This window comes from Cyprinodon tularosa, unplaced genomic scaffold (genome assembly GCF_016077235.1).
Source record: "Cyprinodon tularosa strain WSP-4 unplaced genomic scaffold, ASM1607723v1 ctg109, whole genome shotgun sequence".
NCBI lineage: Eukaryota > Metazoa > Chordata > Actinopteri > Cyprinodontiformes > Cyprinodontidae > Cyprinodon > Cyprinodon tularosa.
Genome location: NW_024037882.1, coordinates 1,243,816 through 1,258,824, shown reverse-complemented (window position 1 = coordinate 1,258,824; position 15,009 = coordinate 1,243,816). Strand labels below are relative to the sequence as shown.

The 15,009-nt window shown below is 39.4% G+C and overlaps 1 protein-coding gene across 3 annotated transcripts in view; it reads right to left on the bottom strand.

Annotated features, from left to right (window-relative positions):
• Nucleotides 1–11,673, bottom strand: part of nos1 (nitric oxide synthase 1 (neuronal)) — a 59,429-nt gene extending 47,756 nt beyond the window's left edge. Inside the window, exons 1-3 of one of the 3 annotated variants that reach the window (XM_038293578.1) lie at nucleotides 11,507–11,673; nucleotides 5,496–6,251; nucleotides 1,378–1,480 (exon numbers count right to left, since the gene is read on the bottom strand). In XM_038293578.1, coding sequence (XP_038149506.1) covers nucleotides 1,378–1,480; nucleotides 5,496–6,193 — 801 coding nt within the window. In that variant the 5' untranslated portion in view covers nucleotides 6,194–6,251; nucleotides 11,507–11,673. Of the gene's footprint in view, nucleotides 1–1,377; nucleotides 1,481–5,495; nucleotides 6,252–11,506 lie in introns of those variants that run through there. The other 2 variants (XM_038293591.1, XM_038293583.1) reach the window with 2 other exon arrangements.
• Nucleotides 11,674–15,009: the final 3,336 nt, after the last annotated feature.

Below are 15,009 nucleotides of genomic sequence, written 5' to 3'. Positions count from 1 at the left end.
TAATGCGATTCTCAGGATTAAGAAAAAAAAAAAAAAGATTGTGAGTCACATTTCCCGATTTCAGCAGCCTCTTCATTGAGAGTGTCACCAGAAATCGGGTGAAATTTTTTGCCATCATAGTTTTGCAAAGTGATTACATACGAATCATAATGGAGGAGTAACTTTAGCTGAAGAATAAAAATCTTTTGTCTGAGAGACAAAACTGGATTGCAGTTCAACATGTCATCTGAAATTCTGGCAGTTGGAAAAAAACTCGACTGGCACTTTCTTAAAAATACTCAGGCTCAATAAGATTATCAACAGAGAGATATTTCATATTTATTCCAATTCTGGGAAAAATAAAATGTAAAAAGTTGAATTCTTAAGTCATTCCACTCGTCATCCTGCAGTCGGTAATAAAAAATAAAAAAATTCTCGCTTATTCTCCCAAAATGTTCACAGGTCTAAGTGGCTGGATTAAGTGAAGGCAGGGAGTCTATTGATTGGAAGGAACAGTTCTGCAGCTGCATGTATTCATTGGGTCTACTGGAAATATTCCATCCTATCCGGCTCTATTGATGACGACTCCAGCAGCATCAGAAATGTGCAGATAATGTGGCATTGCAGATTGTGACACTACCCACATCACTCCAACCCGTGATGAGATCCTGTGTGTGGAGGTCATATTCAATGCTCAGAGAGCCCAGAACTTGAAAGACGCAATGCTTATGTGCTTTGATCAAGAGGCAATTTAACACGGCCAATACAATTAAACTTTAATGTATTTTATTCTTTTTTCTTATTTTTTTCCCTCTTCCTTGTAAAAAAAAAAAAAAAGTCATGCTCAGTCTAATTTGATGCAGAGTGCCTGTTTAGATTGAACTGGCTGCAGAGTCTTAATTACTGCATGTTTAGTTCTGGAATGCACTGTATCTAGCCAATCGTAGCTCTGGTTGTGTGTTTAGCATTGACCTGCTGGGAGGTGAAGTTCCACCCTTATATCCTGTCTTTTGCTGTTTTTAAAAGGTTATCTTTAAAGATCACCTTGTATAGTCCTCAATAGGGTCTCTGAATCTACTTTGGCCAGCTTCTTTGTCTCTGCTAAAGAAATAGATCACCTCAGAACAATGCTGCCTCCATTATGCGTCTTTCAACTCTTCCTCAAAGGCCAGAGTTGTTAAATATATGACTGATCCATCTTCTTGACAAACTTAATACCCCAGCTGTCAAAATACTCAACACCACTAGATTTGTCAGCAGCCCATGTGTTGAAGTTTACAGTTACATGAAAAATGTAAAGGAGTTACAAAAACTTTGTGGGCTGGTGAGCGGGACCCAAATAGGACAAAAACTCTCATATTACTGCTTAATTAATGTTTTGTCAATTCTTTTATTTACCTTGTCAATATCAGCATTGTGGTCTGCCACTGGCATGTTTTCCATCACCCTGTCGTTATCTGAGACCAGCTGCGTGAATTTCTCATTTCCCACCCCGAGATCCCTGGAAGAGAGAAAGAAGGTTTCCATTAGGTGTGTCCTCTCTGATCTTGTGCAAACCAATTTCATTTCAATTTAAAACCCGACATAAAGCAAACCCAGACAATCAAAGGTACACACAGACTTGACAATACTCAGGTTTGGGTTAGTTGACACAACACTTGTGTGCTCACCAACATGCTATCAAAATTATGACATCCCTCATCATGTCTAAAAACACAGCCCCTACATAGCATTGTTTTTATTTTAAGAAGGTTACAAGTACATAGGTTTGTTTAATGTTGGAAAGTGGGCTAGTTGTGTTCAGTTAGTCTCTGTATGACTTAAGTATCCTTAAGCCAATTCAAAATTTCACCTAATAGGTATGAAAATTATAATTTGGGATAACACTACAACTAATATTTGAGTTACAGGGAAGAAATGTACAAAATAATGATACTGTATCTCAGTTTGAGGCAACCGCTTTTGATGCCTAATAAGCATTGTGTGTGTTTGCTTTGGGAGGAGGGGGGGCCACAGTATAAAACACACAAAGAATTCCCCTAGTGAAGTTTAGTTCTCAACTAAAACGCCCACCCAGATTTTGCCTCCAAAAGCCCCCCCCCCCCCCCCCCCCACCCACCCCACCCATCTGCCCTTGGCCCATCGCCATAAGCATGTGTCGCTGCCAATTGTCAATCCTTGCAGGCATTATTTCTCTGTTTCACACTTCCTTTCACGTACCATCCCGTTATTGCCACAATTTTGCAAAGCATATTCTTGCCAATGCAGTAGAGTTGGGGTTCAAACAGGCTCAAACAATGGGAGAAGTTGCATGTGTCATTTGAGATTAGCACTGACTGACGCAGAGAATCATCTGTCTGACGTCCTACTGTGAAAATATACCTCCTCCCCGGCTGAAAACAAGCAATGTTCATTGTTTCAGTCTTTTCTGTTCCTGACAAAAGGTCTTTAAAAGCTGATTCGAAATACTAATGTGGAAAAACTACCAAGAAAAATATTAGCTTAACTACAGCTTGGAGATCTTCCTATTTCCTAGACAACCTTTAGTTAGATAACTTAGAGATTGCTGAAAGTCTGAAAGGCATAAAAGAATTTGTAAGATGGATAATTTATTAACCCTTTTTTTTATGTAATTGTGTTATTCAAGCATCCCTTGGTACACTTTTAACAAAGTTTTCTGTTGTTGAAAGTGTAAGATTGGTCAGAATTGTTCTCTTTTTGTAGAGTCATTATACTGGGCTGGACACTACATTGTACAGCACTAAAGAAACTACTAAAGGCACAAAAGTACATTTTCTAAGCTTTGTTTCTATTGTGCAAATTAACAAACTTAAAAAAAAATATGAGGCATTGACTCAAACGATTCCATCCATTATCTGACATGCTTGTCCCAATTGGGGTCTCCAGCAGTCAATGGGCGAGAGGCGGGGTACACCCTGGACAGGTTGCCAGTCCATCGCAGGGCAACACAGAGGCAAACAAGACATACAACCATTCACGCACACACTCACACCAATTAACCTAACAGGCATGCTTTTGGACTGTGGGAGGAAGCCGGAGTACCCGGAGAGAACCCACACATGCTCAGGGAGAACATGCAAACTCCATGCAGAAAGACCCCGGGACAGGAATCGAACCCCAAATCTTCTGCTGCAAGGCAGCAGTGCTACTCACTGCCCCACTGAGCAACCCGTTTAGGAAGTTAATTACAATAAGAAAGTAACATTTAATAGCTGGCAATTTAGGCAACTCTACACATAGTAAAGCTGTGACTAAATGGTTCTTTGCATATCTAAAATGGAATTTCACTAGCACAGTATGAGGTCCGTCATTGACCCCCCTTTATGAACAAAGGTACTGGATATGGAGATCATAGTAGTCAAGCTAAACAAGATATATGTGGGGAAAATCTCACAAGGTTGTGTCCAGATAGTCATTTCCTTTAACTCCCTCAAATACATTTGAAAAAAATCTTTGTCATCTGTATTCAGCAAATCTGAATTCCTGTTAGACATGCAAAAAAATGTGGCCTTTAACCTCAACTCAAACTGAAACTGATTGCCCAAATCCTTAAAACCAAATGTCATAGAACTGACTTTTTTTTAATTATATATTTTTTTTATTTAAACATATTGGCGTTTCAGAAACCTCAGCCTTTTAAAGAACCTGGTTACACCGTAATCTTGGTCATTTTCTTTATTCAATTTTTAACTGTAAAAGATAAAATTTTGATTCCTTTAAAGACTAAATTTAGCAGAGACATGAGAGATGAGAACTGATTATGCACAAGAATTACCTACATAAGTAGATTAGTATTAGTCTGGTTTTGTTACAAAGTCTTCGTTAGAGGATGTTTACGTGGGGTTAAAAAGGCCAGAGGAGTGCTACAGCACCTGACTACCAAAAGGGTGTGGTCACAGCATTCAGGACATTGTGTTTCTAGATGTAGATGCAATACAATAGCAACATCTGTAAAAATTGGTGTAAGAATTTGGAAAAGGTTATCTTGAAATCTGACACTTATCAAAACAGGACAACACAAGATATATTGATATATTGTGTTAAAAAAAGAAATACACCAACTTTTAAAGACTTAAAACCTGTTTTTTCTTCACACTCTACACACTCCTTCTGACAGATGGTCAGCCACTAACAAAGGAGAGTTCACTTAAAAAGGACATCCTGTGGTATTATTTTCATGTCTGCAAAATCGGTAAAACTTAAAGGTGTAAGAAAACCTTCTGTAAACAAGGTCAAAAAACTCAGCAACATTTAATCAGTGTTCAGACGTTGAAATACTTTGTATAACGATCAAAATGGACTCTTGTAGAATTGTGTAACTGATACAGCTCACTGTGTTGCTGATGGAAAGAAAACGAAAATTAGCATAGTGTGGCTTAAACAGCTTCATTGCATTTAAATAAAGTAATCAAATAAACTTAAATAAGCATTAAAAATGCTCTTTTGGTGCATTCCTGGAATTTGCCATTTATATGCAAGACCTGCAAAGAAAGACCTTATCCTACCACTCAACACCATGCGTTTGGTTATTAATTTGCTTAGTTTTAGCTTCAGAAATGTTCAAATCCAGTTCCTCTAAACTAATTTAAAAGTATTGTTTTAGTGTGCTTCAACAAACCTAAGCATGGAAATTAAATCATATTTATGATGGGCATAAAATGATTTGCATTGGTTGGCTAAGAATGAGAAATTGATCATAATCAGACTGCGGCCTCAATCCGATTACAATTTATCGCAGAAGCAGATAACCCAGATGCCAATAACAGAACCCTGTGCAGATCATGTAGGCAAACACAAACATTGATCTTTTTTTTTTGCCCTGAAAGGTCTTGTAAAACCTACTCCCCAAGGACTGTTAAAACTTACAGTACTTCAGTTATTCTACACTTAAGTGCACCATTTATGACCCTCCTGATTAAATCCTCATAAGATCCTTGACAGCTGAGCTAATGATTTGACATTTCTCCACCGAGCTCTAAACTTTAGAACTGAGACTCTCTTTAACAAGCTACCTCAAAAATTTGAAATTTGTTGGATTTTGCCACCACATTTAGCAGCTTCACAGTAAAGAAAAGCTGTAACACAGATGAGAGACTTCAAATGGAACCATCATAATGGGTTTAACAAGTCAAGAAATGCAGCTGACAAATATATTGCAAATACTGTCACTTTAAGTGAGGTTTACTGGAGGCATGCAGACATGAATTATGTACACCACTGTAGTCTGAGTCATAGTACTGACAGCCTGGATGTAACAGTTAATGCAACACAGATGTGCCAGGCTGTTAAAAGACTGCATGATGGCACAATGAACAGGAATTCTTTCAGTAAGCAAACCAGTTGCAAGCTCTTCCTTAAGCCAAAAACATTTTCGCTCAAGGGTCTCAGGTCTAATTCTAACTGGACTTCAACTGCAGTAATCAGCTTTCAGGAGAAAACAGGACATGCACAGTTGAACTAAGCAATCAATAATGTTTTATCACATTGGAAATTACCATGCCACTTGAATCTCTGCATCACTTCTCCCTGCATTCCGCTGGCCTTCTCCGTTAATCTCTTTTTTGCTGTTTTTGATGAGGTGCAACACAGGTTCAATCTCCTTTAGAAGGTCGTTGTTCTCTTCCAGCCCATTGCATAGGAGAACCCCACGGCCTCCATCCTGGCCCGGCACGCCTCCTCTCTGCAAGAGAGTCTGGGTGATGGAAGGAGAGGACAGGTTCTCAATGGCCCTCAGCTGGGGGTCTTTGTTGTGTTGCTGCCCAGGACTGTAGGCACTGAGAGGGGACCACTGATCAAAAGACTTTGAGGGTGGGAAGGTTGGTCTGGTGATCCTCACCGTACGCTGACGGCCATCTCTGGTCAATGTGGTTTCCAAGTGGGTGGTGAAGCCTTCAGGCCCACGGAGGATAAGCACAGCATGGCTCTCAGGGGACACATTTTTCAAAGTCTCCAAAGCTCGCTCATAAGAGAGGTCCACCAGTGGCTTGTTGTTGACAGCCAGCACGATGTCACCCACCTGCACCAGGCCGCACTCTTCTGCAGCTCCCCCGCGAATCAAGTCTGACACGATGACAGGTGGCTTGGACACTCTCTGCTTCACCAGGAAGCCCAAGCCACCAACTTTCCTCTTAAAAAGGCGAACTGAGATGATGTTGGGCTGCAGCTGACAGACTGTGGGCTCTGACTCCTGCATTGTGCTTGTATGAGACTGTGTGTTTATTTATGCTCACTTGCACGATTGCCCTCAGGTTCTAAAAAAAAAAAAAAAAAAAAAAAAGAAAAAAGAGGAAACAAAGATATTCAAGTTAAACTAGTAACTCATAGACCTGTCCAGAAGCCTTAATGCCTCTGTACTAACTGGTTCAAAAACATTCTCTGCTTTCCCTTTCTTTTACAGGTACATTTTAAAGGCTACCAATTAGATCTTGAAAATCTCTCAATCTCTCAAAAAGAAAAAGAAATAGAGAACTGCAGAACTGGAAACCATATGTTCCACAGTTATCCGAGAGATGTGTTTGCACAGCAAACATAAGATTAGCAGCAATCATTTGAAAAGCAAATATATAGATTGTAATACTGTAAATATTTAATTACAGGCGATTTGCATTCAGAAATCTCAAATTCCATTACTAGCAACATTTCTTTTAAAGAGCATCTGTAATTTAAAGATAAACATGACCTTTTCATGGTTAAACAATCTTTAGCATCAGAGATAAAATGCAAGTTTGCTTTATGTTGAGAGAATTACTATGTTTGTGTATTGGCAAAGATTTTCTATACATTAAAGTGGAAAATATGCTTTCGGATATAGTAAGCAATGTGTTCAGTGTTTTAAAATGTTGCCAACATCATTTGGATAATTTATATAGATTGTAATCTAATTAAAACTCAATTATCTGAACAACATTAAAGTGAAATAGATGAAGCTGCATTTCCAGAACCTTCGTAAGACAGAGGTAATTTGGTTTGGAACGACTAATCATGTCTTTTCAGTCAATGTTTTTGGGTAATTGCAATTTTGTTTTTTTTTAAGGATAATTCTGAAAATGCACATTTAATTTGACAAGCTTTAGTTAAAGAACAAAGGATTATTGTCTATTCAAATTTTGTCTAAAAGCATTTAATTTCTCTAAATTATTTTGGATGGCAGCTTTTAATTGAGGTGTGCTATAGTTGGCATGCATTTCAAAGTTACAGGATTGCAGTACTTAAGGTGCAGTAGGAGATCTTAGAAAAACTGTTCCAGCAAGCTAAATTTTTGAACATACACAACCATGCCTCACCCTTCAGACCACCCCTCAAAACCACGCCTTCAAAACACATGAACGTGCATGCTGTCTGCAGTGTATCTAGAGTAGCAGGAGCAGCCCTTCCGAGCAGCAGGAGCAGCGCATCCGAGCAGCAGGAGCAGCGCATCCGAGCAGCAGGAGCAGCGCATCCGAGCAGCAGGAGCAGCGCATCCGAGCAGCAGGAGCAGCGCTTCGCTGATCTGGGAGCTGGCACTGAGACAGGCACAGCACGATGCAGTGCGCTATGATCACTCTTCTGAAACAGATTATTAATGCCTAAAGTAACTTAAAATGCGGTATTCTGCCAGCAAAACATATTCGCTTTTACATGCATGAAAAATGCCTTCCAGCCGCTGCGGCAAACCGCGAGGAGGCAACCGGGTCAGAGGCTGCTGTTGAAAGTGATTCCTAGTGATGGCGCACAGCCGGTGTACGGGGGTCTGAGCGGCTCCGACAGAAATAGTATTTGAAGGCAGGATGGTAATCTGGATGAACAGACTGCACTGACAATGGTTTCAGGTGGACTTTCTCACTTCAAAATAGATTGAAACTACTTTTCACCCACTGATCACAGCAAATATAGCTGCCATTGTCACAGGCAAAGAAAGGAAACGGTAGCTCCACCCAACGTCCATTTTTCGACCGTGCAGCTAGAGCAGCAAAGATGCTTCAGCCGCACATCAGAACTAAACTTGTACAAGCATCAAAAGTAAAGCAGCACACACACCTTCGCTGCTCTTGCTGCTTTAGGTGTGAACGTAGCATAACAGTGGCTAGCTTCCAGCCATGGCGTCCTGCATGAGCATTGGGGGAGTCGATTCATTCATGTGTCAGGGTACAGTACGCTCACAGGGCGGAGGGACAAGCAGACGACCATGATTGACGTGTCACGAACCGATAGTGTATAACTGACCGTGTTTTGTGATTGGTGGATGTTACTCATTGATTTCACACTGTAGCGGGGACCATTTATTTTAGTTTTACTTCCATACCTTCTATTTCACTGCTTGCTACGCGACTGTGGGGAGATCTTCAAGCCACATGGTAAAAATGCGTCAGAAAAGATCTCCTACTGCACCTTTAAGGAGTGGATCCCTGGTTTTGATTAAGCTTCCATTCAACATTTAATTTTCACAAATGTACAACTTGCTATATATACATATATGTACATATACATATATACACATATACACATACACATATATACATATACATATATACATATACACATACACATATACATATACATATATGAGAAAAAAAAATTGTTGCTCTATGCTTGTCGAGGTTGTTAGTTAGTAGGTGTTCAGTTTCTCTGGTCCTCAGGTCTGGAACCAGATTCCTGCAAATCTGTTATGATCAGCAATTGCTGGATCATTTGAAGGGGGACAGAATATATATTAACAAGGTGTTTCATCGGGTTAAAAATTTGGACTGAAAATAGAGGTAAAAAAGTAATGCTATTAAACGATTGCTTTTTTGTGATTGCGTCCACACAGTGTGAACAAATTAAGCACTTTCTGGGTTCTAACAGACATGGAAACCATGGGGCAAAAGTAATTAATTATTAACAATGTGAGTAAAGGCATCAGGCTTGACTACATTGTTAAAGAAAAGGTAAGAAATTATAGATATGAATCTGTACTAGCTACTCTGCCTAATTATGTAACCAGCATTTCAAACATAGAATTCAAGTGACTAGAGGCTGCAGCTGGGTAACTGTGTATGATATCAATAAAATGAAATAATTGGATCGGAATGCTAGATCGGTATCAGAACAGATATGCAATACAAGCATCAGATCGGTGCATCTCTAGAAATAATTGAAAGTCAACTTGATAAAAGCAATAGATATTTTTCCAGTGTCTTTATTAAATTGGTCTCTAAAGGCTTAATCCAAGATGCAAGTTATCCTACATAATCTATTCTGTTTTCTGCCCCGCTCCCCCCAGTACGCTACAAAAAAGGGGACAAATAGTCAAGTAACATAGTTGCAAAATAATTGAATAAACCAACAATTAAAACAAATAGTTTTTTTTATACTTCTGCATCCTTTCAGACATTTATGTTTATATTTGAAACTCTTTTTACTGTTATAGTTTAATGTATTGCTCTCAAATCCATGCAAACTTTATTTTCCGAGGCTAAATAGACTTGACAAGTATTTTTTTCCCAATTGTTATGCCCGATTGCGACTTTGTTTACCTTAACTTCCCCTTAAAACAATGCCTAATTGTGCTAGCCTTGATTAGTCTTTTTGCAAATATTTTAAGACCAATGAAACGATCCTTTTGCGTTTGAAATTAACTATCCATATTCTATGGATTTCACTATCCAAGTGAAAACTGCAATGCCTTCGAAAATGTTAATTTTCGAAGGCATTGCAGTTTTCACTTTTGGAAAAATATAGACATCTCTGCAGCTCGCCGCGTGGGTGGCGTCGGAAGGAATGTGCCTTGTGTCAGAGAAACCGGAGAGCCGCAGCTCCGCGTGAGCAGTGGGTACATTGGGGGCAGGCACTGTGACCGCAGCGGGAATAATTCAGCACCAAGGTCAGCGCTCTGCCTCCAGAGCAGCTTGTGTGTGAGCCGTCTGTTCTGTCACACTCTACGTTTATAATCAACAGCACCACGAGAACACAGAAAAGTTGGGCTCCACAGGTTTATAATACAGAAACTTCTGTAGATGCGAGAAGCTATATTATTAAAGGCAACTCGAAGCTTCAAACACCGACATATCTAAGCGTTGTGGCCTCGGGGAGATTTTTTTTCTTTCATATTATATATATATATATATATATATATATATATATATATATATATATATACTGCTCGTTTAAAATGCATAATGTGAACTCTGGCTGGAATAACTTAATCTTGTGATCCTTTACTTTCCCGTTTTTGTACCTGTACCCCACTGAGATACAACAGCTGGAACGGATAGGGAAATGGAAGGGAAAGGTGTTCTGAATATCGGGTCTCTGGGGATGCTGCCGTGTCTGGCTGGGTAAGACTCTATTTAGGGGTTGAAATAACCAAAAACCCACTATCATAAGCAAGCAAATATTAACTAAGGAATTTATCCAACCATATAACAAATTACAGGAAAGATTATATAACAAAATACAATTATGGAGTGGGAAGTAGATCACTGCCGCACTCAGTAGCATCATGAGTAGCTGCAAAAGACAACCCAAAGTCGTTTGTATGTTAATTCGTTTCATAGCAACTGGAAATTATTCCTATTTATTTCCAAAGAAAGGAAAGGCCTGCTCAGTTGCATCCACGTATTCGTGGATTGAAGCAGATATCAGTTTTCTACTCAACTTTTCAAGGAGCAGACTTACTTCATATGCTCAAAAGGTCGACCTCTCTTGGCTTGTTCCCCTGGACAGTCAGTTATATGAAAACAAACTTTAAAATGTTTAACTGTTTTTTTTTTTTTTTTTTTTTGCTCACCATGTTATAGAAAAAAAAATAAAAAAGGAGAAATAGTGCGGGGGGAAAAACAAACAAAATTATACCCAAGAAAAGAAAGGGTGGAATGCTTAATTAAGAGAACATTGGGAAGTGCGTTATTTAGAGTTCATGTCCATATAATGCGAAGGAGTGAGCGGTTAAAAATGTGAACTTTCGGCTCCAAAACTGGATTTCCATGTTTCACGCCCGAAACATTTACACTCAGATCTTTGCAAGTCCAAGCAAAAAAGAAAACATACCAAGAGCAACAAGTGCCTGGCGGCATATATGACCAGATATGTGGCTATACTGTACATCTTTGTATGACAGTCGCGCATATAGATATTTAGAAAGAACTAGTCTTTTTCCGAAAAAAAAAAAAAATCAATAAAAGTCATGAGTTAAAAAAAAAATACATTACAAAAGTAAATTTTTTGACTGATGTCTTCTCTTGCGTATGTGCACAGGAGGAGAAATACGCAGGGCTTTCCCTTTACCCGTTAATCAAGTGATTTTTTTATTATTTCCTTTTTAATCAGCAACAAGTCATGGTGAGACTTTTAAAGAATTCGAACCACTGCACATTAAAAAACTAAACTAAACTTAAACTGTTCTTACCATCTCTAGATTACTTTAATTATTCCTCATCAAAATCGCCATATAACAGTGGAATGCGCAGCTATGATTAACGCAGATGCTGGAGGAGAGAAGGGGAGAGGGAAAAACAAACAAAAAAATCTAATGCGGGTTGGGACTTACCCTGGAGAACAAGGTCTCTTTGTTTAAATGACCTGCAGCAGTAAAGTTGGGATACAACTCCTGTGCTCTGTTCAGCTGAACTGTTCTCTCCCTCTCTGGACCAAAGCGTCTCCAAGTCTACGCGCTCTGCCTCTCTAGAGACGAGGCATGCTTGTGGCTCTCTGCGCGCAGGGGCGCGTTTTAAATACCAAGCGACGGGAGCCTCTGTGACGAGGCTAGGAGGAAGCAGTGCGCGCGCATCGACATCTACTGCAGGTGGGTTTACGTAGCCGTCATCACTCAGCATGCAGCAACAGTCTTGTCAAATGACAATCCCCACTTTTATCAGATGTGGCCATACACGGATCGTAGAAAAAAGAAAACTTTGGCTTTCTAAACCTTGTAACGCTCCTCTTGCATTGCAGACCTGATACGAGTTCGTTTGTATGCCATAGAATTCGAGAAGTTTTATTTTTTTATACTGCGGTTATAATCAAATAGATTCTGCATTTACTTCACTTTCCTTTATAGTAGTTTCTATGAAAACTATTCCTACACCACAGACAAATATATTCTCTGGTTAGGAATACAAACCACAGTAAAGCTTATTGGAAGCATGTACACAAAAATGGATACATTGTTTAGAAGTATGCAGAAGGAAATGCGTGCGTTTCCCCTCCCTCCCAAGACAAATAAGTAATATAAAAAGGTTGGTAAATTACTGCAAAGCAATAATAAAATGCAAAGATACATTATCCTTTAAACATCAACAATTTAGTACATGCAACTGTGTTCTAATACAATGCATCTAATTCCAACTGTGCAGGGGGTCTTTTTTGTTTCTTGCTGAACAGCAATATGAAAACTCAACACAGCAGAAATTGTTCCATGTAGGATAAGGTTAAAAAAAAAACATTAGGTTTTAAGAATTTCACAGATAACTGTTATGCCAATGGAAAACTTAAATTGGCAACTGCAAACATACCATAATGTGGCCATAAACATTGTTCATTTCGTATTTTTTCATTTAGCCATTTTCAAACCAGATCTGTGATAACACTACAGTACAGGCTCTGTGTGATCTTTTAGCAGGACTGTCTTTTTTTCAGCAATCCAAACATATTTTGAACAGAAACCGCATTTAACTGCTAAATTTCCTGTGCTGGTATTGAATGTAACTGTGGGCATGTTCACCTTTTTTAGGAAGTGGAATGATTATAAACAACAGCCTCCTAGACTCTTTGTATTGGACATGCCATTACCAATGCCAACCTTGTAGCATTTCCGGTCAAAGTCTTGCTGTGGGTACTGTATTTCACAATAAAAGCACAGGTGAAACTTATCACAGACTGCTACCGAATTGTTCTCTATGAGAAACCTTTGAATCGCCATTGGAGACCATGAATTTCTAGAAAAGCCCCAAAAGCTCTGAAGATGTAAAAAAAAAAAAAAAAGAGAGAAAAAAGGTCCACTTTGGTTCAGCTGTGTCTGGATGACTGTCACCCAAATCCTCCAAATCTACCCCTGCAGAAAGCACCAATGCTGGGGAGTGGGCAGTGAAGGACAAGGGTCTGTGATGGAGATAAGTGAGGAGAATTAACAATCCTTTTAGGACTACATTAAACCAGCTTTTTTTTTTAAAGCCACCTAAACACCTCGAGCGCATTCCTTATTTAACACATTATTATTTCTATCTTTAATCCATTTTGAGGGGAGAAAAAAGCCTTGCCTACTACTTGTCCCTGATTGGTTGCTGTGTTGTAGTTTCACAGAAAAGTTCAGCTCGTTTAACTCCAGCGATCACAGCTGCACTCTCCTTGTGTTGCTGCTGTAGTATTAGGTGAGAGCAGAGCTCTCTTTAAGGGGGTGCTCGGGCTTAAGAGAATATGTATTTGTTATTATTTAATCTTTTAATGTGAGCACACTAAAGATGACTGGATGTAAGGTAGTTGAAGTACAGTTTGTTTAAGTAAAATTAGCTTTCCTCCTAATTTAAATCAGAGCCACTAATGTCTAATTGCTAACTAATGAGTACAGTCCCAAGTAGTCAGAAAAGTAGCCAATTTGATGTCCTTCCTCTCAAGAACAAAACAGTTTTCTAAAGACAAGCTCCACCTTTAAATAATGTCCTGAAGAAACTTAACATTTTTGATCAATCATTTGATCATCAATTTGATCATTTTTGATGGGGGGTGTATAAGTATAAGCCAGGCATATACTGTCCGATTTTTTTGCCGTTTTCGAGCACATTTCCCAGTCGTGTGAGAATTTTTCGATCAGGCCGGCTTTCAGCTTGATCGTGCAACCTGTAGTCTACAGGGGATAATGAGGGGTGATCAGCCTCTCACGACCACCTACCGATCAGAAATCGGGAGAAAAATCAAACATGTTTAAAATGTTTGAAACCCTGCATTTTCGTCGTACACCCACCAACCCTTTACACCCCCCCACCCCCCCCACACACACACGTATATCTGGTTTCACTATTTCGGCAGGGGCTTTTCATTGACCTCAATTCAATTGTGAGTTATATAGCCCAACCTTGACCCTTAACCTAACCATTACAAGGACATGCCTAACCATAACCAGATCTTCATTCACATCTTAGTCGTAAACCCAATAACTAAGCCTAAAACAGTAATCTCCCACAAGGGGACCAGATGGGGGTCCCCATAAGGATGGTGGGTCCCCACGATGTAGTGGTCTAACAGAAAATTGTGCCTGCCTTGCAGGAAAAACAATTATTCCCCACATACACACACACACACACACAGCAGCAAGGCTCCATGTCAAAAAGTAGCACAAATGGGAAAACAAGTTCCTTAACAGTTGAAAGCATGTTGGATACTTCTTAAACACCCAAGGCCTTTACAGTACAGCATTTAGGACCCAGCTAGCTCTCAACACGGCTCTGTTTACCTGGTCATTTAATGTTGGAACCTAAACCGGTTGTAGCAACAAACCTGGTTTTAGGCATGCACACATGCACCTCAGGCAGGTCAAGCTGTTCCTACAGGTTGGGGCTCTAATCACTGAACAAAAAGTTTTACAAATGGACAATTTTGAGTAGTTAAAGGCGTGTACTTTTTCCTTTAATAAACACACCCACCCCTCTTGGCAAACCCCAACCCGCTTAGCAAAATTCTTCAAATTAAAGCAGTGAGACTTGATTTAGAGGACTGAATGTTTAATTCATCGCACAGAAAATCGGTAAGAACCTTTGAGCTTTTAATACATTTTCTTAATTTAGTGAAATAGCAGTACCATTACACTACAGGTGTTTTGAGAATGTGAAGACAATAATTCCCTTTGTTTTATGTAAAAACAAAGGGACAGTATACATTTTACCTTGCCTACTTTACATTGGCCACCAGAGATTATCATTTAACAATACAATTACCAGGATTTTCCGTTTCTCCCTCCTATCGCAGTTAATTGTTCCTCCCACTTCCTGCATTACAATCCTACCCCCTTCAGTTTGTTCCCACCCCTTCTGAATGTTCCTGCCACCTCTTATACTACCC